The sequence below is a fragment of the Dictyostelium purpureum genome (assembly GCF_000190715.1).
Source record: "Dictyostelium purpureum unplaced genomic scaffold DICPUscaffold_658, whole genome shotgun sequence".
In the NCBI taxonomy this organism is placed as follows: Eukaryota; Evosea; class Eumycetozoa; order Dictyosteliales; family Dictyosteliaceae; genus Dictyostelium; species Dictyostelium purpureum.
In genome coordinates, this window is record NW_003519991.1 from 1 (window position 1) to 9638 (window position 9638).

At 22.3% G+C, this 9638-nt stretch overlaps 3 protein-coding genes across 3 annotated transcripts; 2 read left to right on the forward strand and 1 right to left on the reverse strand.

Moving 5' to 3' along the window:
* Positions 1-550: 550 nt before the first annotated feature.
* DICPUDRAFT_96142 (uncharacterized protein) lies at positions 551-2444 on the forward strand (the record flags this gene model as incomplete). The annotated part of the gene is made up of 3 exons (XM_003294850.1): positions 551-791; positions 831-1201; positions 1287-2444. The coding sequence occupies 3 exons, from the start codon at positions 551-553 to the stop codon at positions 1569-1571; spliced, it is 897 nt and encodes a 298-aa protein (XP_003294898.1). The 3' UTR covers positions 1572-2444.
* A 1559-nt stretch (positions 2445-4003) lies between these two features.
* DICPUDRAFT_51779 (uncharacterized protein) lies at positions 4004-6606 on the forward strand. Its single transcript, XM_003294851.1, has 2 exons — positions 4004-5648; positions 5736-6606. Exons 1-2 carry the CDS (start codon positions 4514-4516, stop codon positions 6302-6304), a joined length of 1704 nt encoding a protein of 567 aa, XP_003294899.1. The 5' UTR covers positions 4004-4513; the 3' UTR covers positions 6305-6606.
* Positions 6607-8118: 1512 nt separating this feature from the next.
* DICPUDRAFT_159982 (uncharacterized protein) lies at positions 8119-9501 on the reverse strand (the record flags this gene model as incomplete). Its single annotated transcript, XM_003294852.1, has 1 exon — positions 8119-9501. A coding segment is annotated over one exon (1383 nt), but the record flags the coding sequence as incomplete, so codon positions are not given.
* Positions 9502-9638: the final 137 nt, after the last annotated feature.

Consider the following 9638-nt stretch of genomic DNA (forward strand, 5'->3'; position numbering starts at 1 on the left):
AAAAAAAAAAATCAAGTAGTTTTTTTAATTTAAACCAATTTCAAAAAAAAAATCAAATCAAATCAAATCAAACAAGTCCAAATAGTTTTTTGTTTTTAAATATATAATTTTTATTTTGTTTCCATTATATAAATATCATATTTTTGTTTGTATAAAACCTTTCCCTATATAGTTTAAATTTTTAAATCATTTTTATTATAAATTTATATATATAATTTATAAAAAAAAAAAAGAAAAAAAATAATTATAGTTTTGTTTTTTTTTTAAATTTGTTTATTTTCACAATTTTTTTATTATTTATTATTTATTATTTATTTTTGTTGTCTTTTTTAAATAATTTATAATTATAATTTATTTATAATATTTTTTTATTTATAATAAAAAAACCCATATAAATATATTTATAAATCAAACAAAAAAAATAATAATTTACATAGACAAAAAAAAAAGAAAAAAGGAAAAAAGATAAGTTATATTTTAATATAATAAAATCTTTATTTATTTCTCTCCGATTCATATATTATACATTTTTGTTTTCATTTTATAAATAATGACAAAGATGATGTTTTCTAAAAAAAAGAAATCAATTGACGCTTCAGAAAAGAAGTTGGGAGATTTAAAACAATGTCTTAGTGAAAGCAGTATAAATAATAAAGAATTTTTAAACATTAGTAATAATAATATACATCATAAAAAGTCATCATCTCAAATAGTAGATATAAAACAACAACAACATCAACAATATTTAAAAAAGATGAATAGTAGTTATAATAATAACGACTTAATAGTAGGTAACAATAATAATATTATTAATATGGATGGTTGTGTAGATAATAGTATTGTAGTACAAGATAAAAACTTTAATTCAAAGAGTCAAAATGCTGGTGCATCAGAAATATACGGTAATAATATGGAAAAACATCCTTCAAGTGCAGTCGTAAATAACAAACCTACTTTTTCCCCAAAGAACAATACAATTAAGAAGATATTTAAAAAAGTTTTAGAATTTAATAAAAAGAAAGATATAGATCCAAAGATATATGAATTCATCAAGATGATTGACCATCATAAAGAATTTTTCAAGAGATCCCCAGAAATAGATAGATATGTAATGACCTTAGCATTTGTATACTTAAAGAAGGCTTTTCCGGATGAAGATATTACAAGCGAATTATTTTTTTACTCTTTATATTTAGCTTGGGTAAGATATTTTTAACAACACCTTATTTTGAAAAATTATTATAATTTTATATTAATCATCTTTTAACAATATTATTATAAAATAGGAAACCGAAGAAGATTCAACCTTAGGCTTAGAAAGTATTATTCATTATATTATTGGTAGTTATCCATCATCCAAAAACAAAGAAAAGAATCAAAGAAAACAAGAAATCATTGAATGGAGAATGAGATTAAGACAGTTCCACACTGGAAAAGATATATTATGGAGAGCTTTAGACTATAAAACCGTTGTAGAATACCCTCAACTTCAAAAAACAATTAAAACCTTCCCAAACCATGAAATATTAAAAAGAGAAAGAACCAATACGACCTCAATCAAATTTTTTTAAAATATAATAATAGTTTTATAAAATAATAATAATAACAATATATATTTATAAAAACATAGTAATATTTATATAAAATAATAATATAGTAATAAATAATTATTTATTATTGTATATTTACAAAAATCTTCTTTTCTTTTTCTTTTTTTTTATTTATTATTTCTTTTTTTCTTTTTTTTTTTATTTATTATTTTCTTTATTTTTTATACAAATTATTAATAACCAAATGGTTCTGAATTCACATTAGAATCAATATTTGGTAAGGTTTCGAACTCCATTTTATCTGCTAAACCATTGCTAAGACTTTCATTTGTTGTACCGTCATCTGTTAAATTATTGTTGTTATTTGATTTTTGTTGAGGTTTAATATCTTCGTCATCTTCATCTTCGTCATCTTCATCATTTACACTTGTATTGCCGATGTTAGCTTCGTCTTCGCTTGAGCTACTTTCATCTTCATCATCATCCAATTTGCTGTCATCTTCTAAATCTTCATCTTCATCATCCAACATTTTATCGTCATCTTTTTTCGATGGGCTATCGTTTTGGGTAATGTTTTTAGAGCTGTTAATTGCTGTAGTGTTGGTAATTGTACTATTACTTTCGATTGATTTAGTGGATGGAGTTAAAGTTGTAGTGGTGGTAGTTGTATTGGTAGTTGATTGTTCACTGTCGGAACCAAGTGCATTAATATCGGATGATGGTGATAACATTGCTTTGTTCACTCTTGCTGATCCAATCTTTTTAAATGGTGTTCTAATTGAAGTTGGCTTTTCATCTGCTGATGATGGATGTAAATCATCTGAAATGCCTGCATCTTGTAAATGTTTCTTTTGAAGTTGATCTATTTTTCTTGAGGTTCTTCTTGTTTTTGGTAAACTACTTAAATATAACATTTCAATCTCCTTTTGGTGTTCATGATCATCAACTGTTTTAGTTCTATCCCTACGACCAGATCTTGAAAATCTTGTTTCCATATTAAGTGAGGCTTGACTTTGTCTTGATGTGCCTTCTTTTCTCGAAATTGTAGATTGAGGATTTGGTCTTTTAGTTTTTACTATAAGATCATTTGAAAATAGAAAAAAATAAAATCTCGATTAGTTTACCTCTCCATTTTTCATTTTTTAATATTTTTTGTTTTTTTGTTTTTTTTTTAAAAAAATTAATTTTTAAATTCTTACATGGTACCCATTTTAAAAGCTTCATATGTCCTACTGTTACCCATCTTTTTTCCCACTTTGTGACTGGTCCTTTGAATTGTATCTTTTTTGTCATTTTTAAAATACTCTATTTATTGTATATTATTATTATTATTATTATTTATATGTTTTTATAATACTATTTATATAATTGTATTGTATTGTATTTTATTTTACTTTTATTATTTACAATCTGTATGAAATGATTTTTGATACTTTTTAAAAAAATTAGAAAAAAGTTATAAAGTAGTGTTATAGAAAAAAAAGTTAATTAATATGTAGTTATTTAAAAAAAAATTTTAAAAAAAAATGAAATAAAAATTAAAAAAAATTAAAAAAAAATTTTTTTTTTTTTTTAAATTTAATATTTCATTTTTTTTTTTTTTTTTTTTTAAAAAAAAAATAATATTAAATTGTTTTGATTCTATTTATAAATAAAAGATTAATCAAAAAAAAATTTATATTTGTTTTTGAAATAGATAATTGAACATACTTTTATCTATTTTTTTTTTGAATTTTTTTTGAATTTTTTTTATTTTAAAATCCAAAATAAAAAATTTCAAAAAAAAAAAAATTTCACAAAAAAAAAAGAGGGGTAACTGTCAAAAATTGATTACTGTTTGGATACCAATGCAATTTTCCAAAAAAAATAAAAAATAAAAAAATAAAAATAAAAAAAAAATAAAAAAAAAATAAAATATTGGACAAAGGAAATCAGATGGCAACATGATCACCATCATCTATTCTTTTTTAAAAAAAAAATTCCAAAGAAAATTATTTTCTTTTTTATTTTCATTTCTTTTTGTGTGCATCAAAATTGGATAAAATAAAAAAAAAAATAATAAATAAAAATAATAACAAAACCAATAAATATAGTATCTGATTACTTTTTTTTCTAGTTTTTTTTTAATAATTTTTTTACAGTTTATAAAAAAAAGAAATAAATAAAAAAAAAATTTTATTTGGTCAATTGATCACCCATTATTTATGATTTTTGGTGTAAAATGCATGATTTTGGATTAACACATATAACAATCGCACCATATGGTGAGATTGTTAAAAAAAAAAAAAATATATATATAAAAAATTAAAAAAAAAGTTTCTGCAAACCGGTTAAAAAAAAAAAAATTTTATTTTTTTTATTTTTTTTCTTTTTTTTTTTAATTTTTTTAGTCGTTTAAAATAATTTTAGTTCTTTTAATTGCTCTTAACAGCTTTAACTTCTGACCACACATTAAAAATAACAGTGGTACAAAAATAATTTTTTTTTTTAAAATTACAACAAAGTAATAGCCAAGACAATAGTAAAACACACAGCAAATAATATTATATAATAAATAATAATAGAATAGTTTGTTATAATTTTTTCATTGTTTTTTTTACCTTTTTATAAATTTTTAAATATTTTTGATCGTTTCAAAAAAAAAAGAAAAAAAAGAAAGAAAAAAAAAAAAAAAGAAAAAATAATAATTTTATTATTATAAAAGTAAAAACTCTATAGTTTTTATTATAAATAAATAATAATTATAATATATTTTTCTTTTTATTTAAAAAAAATAAAAAAATAAAATAAAAAAAAAATATCTTTATTTTTTTTAAAAATATATAATTTAAAAAAAAAAAAGAAATAATTTAAACATTTTTATAAAAAATAGTAATAACTATAGCATTAAAAATAAAGATAATAATCATAAATAATAAATCGCAATAACGAATAGCATTATTAATAGATTGTAAATAATAAAAATGTTTAAATTATTTTCACTTAGAAGTTTTATAGTGTATGCCAATTTCTTATTTTTACCGGTAGCATTATGTTGTCTTTGGTTGTTATTACCAGTAAAGTCGTATGTAGCATTTTCAGGCACTAGTATGGTATATTACGTTGTGATGTTTTTCACATGGATTTCATTTTATGATCTAAATTTACCAGGATGCAGCAAGTTAATGATTACAGCATTTTTCCTAGTTTTTATTGGTATTTCAATTGGTTGGCTCAAAGTAGTTACAAAAATAGATGTGCAAACAAATCGTTTATCCTATTCATTCATCGATGGTATAACATTCCTTTTATGCACAATCTGTTATTTCATCTATATCGCATACTACAAATTAAAGAAGAATTTTATTGACGACAAAGAAGAGATTTACGATTCAGAGGGCCATAGAAGAACTAAAAGAAAATCAAAATCGTGGACTAAAAGGATTTCAAGGATTATGTGTTACTATAGATTAATCGATATGGATGAAGAAGATGCCCTTAAACAAATCGATCGTGAAAGATCACTCAGAGATAGTAGTAATGGCGGTCCACGTTCAATAGATGTATCAGGTGAAAATTTTAAAACCAATGGTAGAAATGACAACGAGGCACAAGATGATATGAATGTTGGTGCCATCGAGATGAACACTTTCCAAGACCTTTCAAATAGTCAAGAGAAACCATCAAATCCAGCACACTCATTCCTCAGTTCAAGTGCCTTCAAAGAAACCTTAAAAACTGATAAGCAAGGTAATCTTCAAGATAGTTCATTTAAAACTAGAACCAAAACAATCACTGCTGAAAATTATACATTACGTCCAAAATATGAAATATCCTATAGAAATTATTTATCAGTAGTATTCTATCAACTTTTTGTTATTGGCACTTGGTTTTGGTTACATAATTTCGAATTATTCATTCGTGAATACAATTATTTTAGAACTCCATTCCTTGCTTTGTTTTCCATTGTTGTTTTCCAAGCCAGTCGTATTGTTTTGATGGGTATTTCAAATGGTCTCAATCGTTTATTAAAACCAACTGAAATCAAGTATTTTACACTCTTCCAATTTCCATTAATGTTTTTCCTTTATTATAGAAATTTGTTTTTAAATACAAATAGTAAGTAGTTTAAAATTTGTTTATATATATAATGAATTTTTGCTAATTTTCTCTTCTTTTTTTTTTTATATAAAAATAATAATATAGATTGGGGTATTACCGTTTTAATTAGTTTTGTTATCTTTTTAATCGATGTGGTTTATTACCCATTACATATGACTAAAAAGTTTTGGTTATTTAGACACAACACATTGGTTTCATATTTAGATAAAAAAGCAACTACCTCCAAAATCTTTAGAATTGCAAGAAAAATGTTGGCTGATGAAAATCCATCATACGATAAACATATTATGAATCTTTCAGTAGAGTATTATTACGATAAAATGGCCGAATACATATCGTTGGTTACTATGATTGCTTTCCTTTCGTTAATTAGAGGTTTAAAATGGAAAAGAGAAAATTACACCGCTTTTAATCAATTAACCGATGCCAATTACCATCAATTGCTTTATAGATACCTTTACCTTTTAGGCTTTGAATTTGCTTACGATTTAGCTATTCGTTTCGTATCACGTAAATATCTTAAAATCGATATTTCTAATCGTGGTCGTAATGAAACCATTTCAAATTATTGCACTAGATTTATTTTCAGTTTATTTGTTTTATATGATTTAATGGATGTTTACAATATTCAATTAAAATATCTTGGTGATTAATAGCCGAACTCTAATTTTATATATTAATAATAATTATAAATATTAGTATTAAATAATAGTAATAGTTATAGTAATAATAATAAATAATAATAATAATTATATAATATAATAGATAATAATAATATATAAAATAATAATAATAGTAATTTAAATAATATTTATTTAAATAATAGTAACTGCATTAGTATTGGTATTAAAATATTAATATTATTTCTTTAGGTAAAATGGTATATTTATAATATAAATAAATAGCTAATAGATATTACAAATAAATATAACTATATCTTTTTTCCAAACAATCTATAAAATTTTTCAATAATATAATTTTTTTTTTTTTTTTTTTTTTTTTTTATAGTAAATATTTATTAATTTTTTTTTTTTTTATAGTAAATATTTATTAATTTTTTTTATAGTAAATATTTATTAATTTTTTTTATAGCAAATATTTATTAATTTTTTTTAAGTTATTTATTCTTAAAATATTCAATAATTTTTTAGTAAATAAGATGATTTTTTTTTTATTAATATTAAGTTTTTTTTTATTGTTTTTTTTTTATTAATATTAAGTTTTTTTTTTTTATATTTCTTATTAAACCATCCGTTAATAAATAAAAATTTTAAAAAAGAGGGAAAAATAGTTTTAAAGAATTAAATTATAATTTTATTATTATTATAATTTTATTATTGATTTTTTTATTTACGAAATATATACGGGAAGTTTGTGGTTATGGAGTTGGTTTTATTATTTAACACAAATATTTGGGCAGCAAGATGAACCATCAGTGGAATATCTTTCATCGTCTCTACATGTGAATTTTGATTTGCATTTTGAAAAATCACATTCACGTTCTTTAATTTGAACACATTGACCACAGCATTTAAATGGATATCTTACTAGTTTTTGGCCTTTTGGACATTTTATTGAAGAAAGACAATACTTTGGATTACAGTTTTCAATTGAAAAAACTGTGCTTATATAAATTATTAATAAGACTAAAATTATTATATTTCTTTTAAATAACATTTTTATTTTTTTTTATATTTTTTAGTTGCAGTATTAATAGTGATACTAAAATTAAATAAATGATTATTTTAAATAAAAAAAAAAATAATTTTGAATTAAAAATAAATAAATAAATAAATAAATAAATAAATAAATAAATAAATAAATAAATAAATAAATAAATAAAAAAAATTATATTTAAATAAATAAAAAAAAAAATTATTTGTTATTATTTTTATTATTTTTTCATTTTTTTTATTTTTTTATTTTTTTTTTTTATGATAAATAAAAAAATTATAAATAGATATTACATAATTTCTAAATAAAAAAATAAAAAGTAGTTTTATTTAAAATAAAATGCAAAATACATTTAGATCTGATCTATATATTTGTATATCAAATTATTTTTATATTTATATATAAACTAATTTTTTTTTTATTTCTTAATTGTGTGGGTGTGTTTATTTTTAATTTCTAATTTCTATTTTGATTCAAATGGTTTTTTGTTCTTTACACTTATTGATTATAATTAAATATTATGTGAGTTGTTTATTTATTTTTTGAAATATTTTTCATTTTTAAAACTATATTCTCTCTTAAAATAGAGATTGATCTCCTCTTTCTATATAAAGAAACGGTAACGATCACTATAAGTGCACACACAACCACAGGTACAACAACTGCTACTGGTATTAGCCATTTTTTATTATTATTTGGGCATGAGGATTTAAAATCTGAAGATAACAATAAGGAAAAATCTGCATTAAGTTAAAATTATATTAGTAAATGGGTTTTAAAAATAATTTAATAATTAGTGTGTATTGATATTTTTATAAATACCTGGATCAATTTTGCAAACTTTACAACGTGGAAGATTCATTCCAATAATAATTGAGTTGTTATTTTTTGATACAATCGATGTTGAAATCGAGGATGGTCTATCATCAGAAATAATACGGTCAAGGATTCTTCCATTTAATAATTTAGAGTTTTTTCTAATTGTAATAAAGGATAAAGAATCGATTTGGTTTGAAATTGTATCGATTTTTGTATCTTCACTATTACAGTTTCTATCATTTGGGTTATCCAATACCGATGATTCCATTAAAAGCTGTAGTGTATTTAAATAGTTTGCATATTGATAGTTTGAGATAATAATTGTCATTTTAACTGAGCCACTGCTTACTTTAAAGTCGATATCGGCAAATGAAATAATTTTATCCTGTTTAATTTCTTCTATAATATAATCGATTTGGCACTTTTGATCTTGAATTGTTTGGCTAAATGGATAGATTGAATTGTTACCACTATCTTTTATTTCCCAATTTGATTTTAATGAATAGTTTGAAACTTGTGTACCTAAAATATCAAATTCAATAAGAGAATAGATTGATATATCGAATGATGTTTTTTCATTTTTTATTGTAGTTGATCCGGTTGTTTTATTAATATTGTTTTCATTTCCTGGTAAGTTTTCATTTTTGTCGTTGGGATTTACGATGCTGCAATCTGGGCCATCATATCCACTATTACATAAACAATATCCGGTGGTTCCATTACACCTTCCATTTACTGAGCCAGTACAATTATTTGGGCACTCAAATGAATGTTCTTTATAATTATATAAAATTTTTTCACTATACCAACGCTGATAATTTTGATAAATAAAAACTATGAAGGATCCTTTTTTGGGTGGTGCTTTGCAGACTAACCTATCATTTGTAGTTTCATAAATTGGGGAGCAAGATTCATTGCCAATGAAAATATACAAATTGTTATGGGTATTACTAAACCAACCATAGAACGTAGCATTTCCGCCTTCCGTATATGACTCATCAATAGATGAGACATAATGTAAAGGTATATCACATTCACTACCTCCCCATGGATATGGATTGGAGTAGCATTTGCAGGTTCCATCGTTGGGATTACAATCCCCGTTTACACAGCCACAATTATTAAAAAAAGTTACTTGGTTACTGGAAATTAATACTGTAGAAGAAATTTCACCTACTTTTACCAATGCTGATATAGAATTTCCTGATGGTACTGAGCTTGAAATAGTACAGTTTATTTTATAAAATGTTGCAGAGCTAACAATGCAATCAGCTGTATCTACCGAAATTGAAATAGTCGAGGGTGTTGTAACTATAATATGAACCAATAAAAACAATATTATTATCTTTCCAATTGACTAGTTTAAATTGAGGATTTTTTGGGTCCCATGATAATGCAAATGGGTCGAGGTTTAAGTGAGAGTAGGTGGATTTTTATAATGTCTGGTAATATTTATCGTTTTTGATACCATAAAATGAAGAAAAGAGTATTTTG

Coding starts and splice junctions, on each gene's coding strand:
- DICPUDRAFT_51779 (XM_003294851.1), top strand. CDS start 4,514: ATGTTTAAATTATTTTCACTTAGAAGTTTTATAGTGTATGCCAATTTC. Junction 5,649..5,735: donor TTTGTTTTTAAATACAAATA/GTAAGTAGTTTA, acceptor ATAATAATATAG/ATTGGGGTATTACCGTTTTA.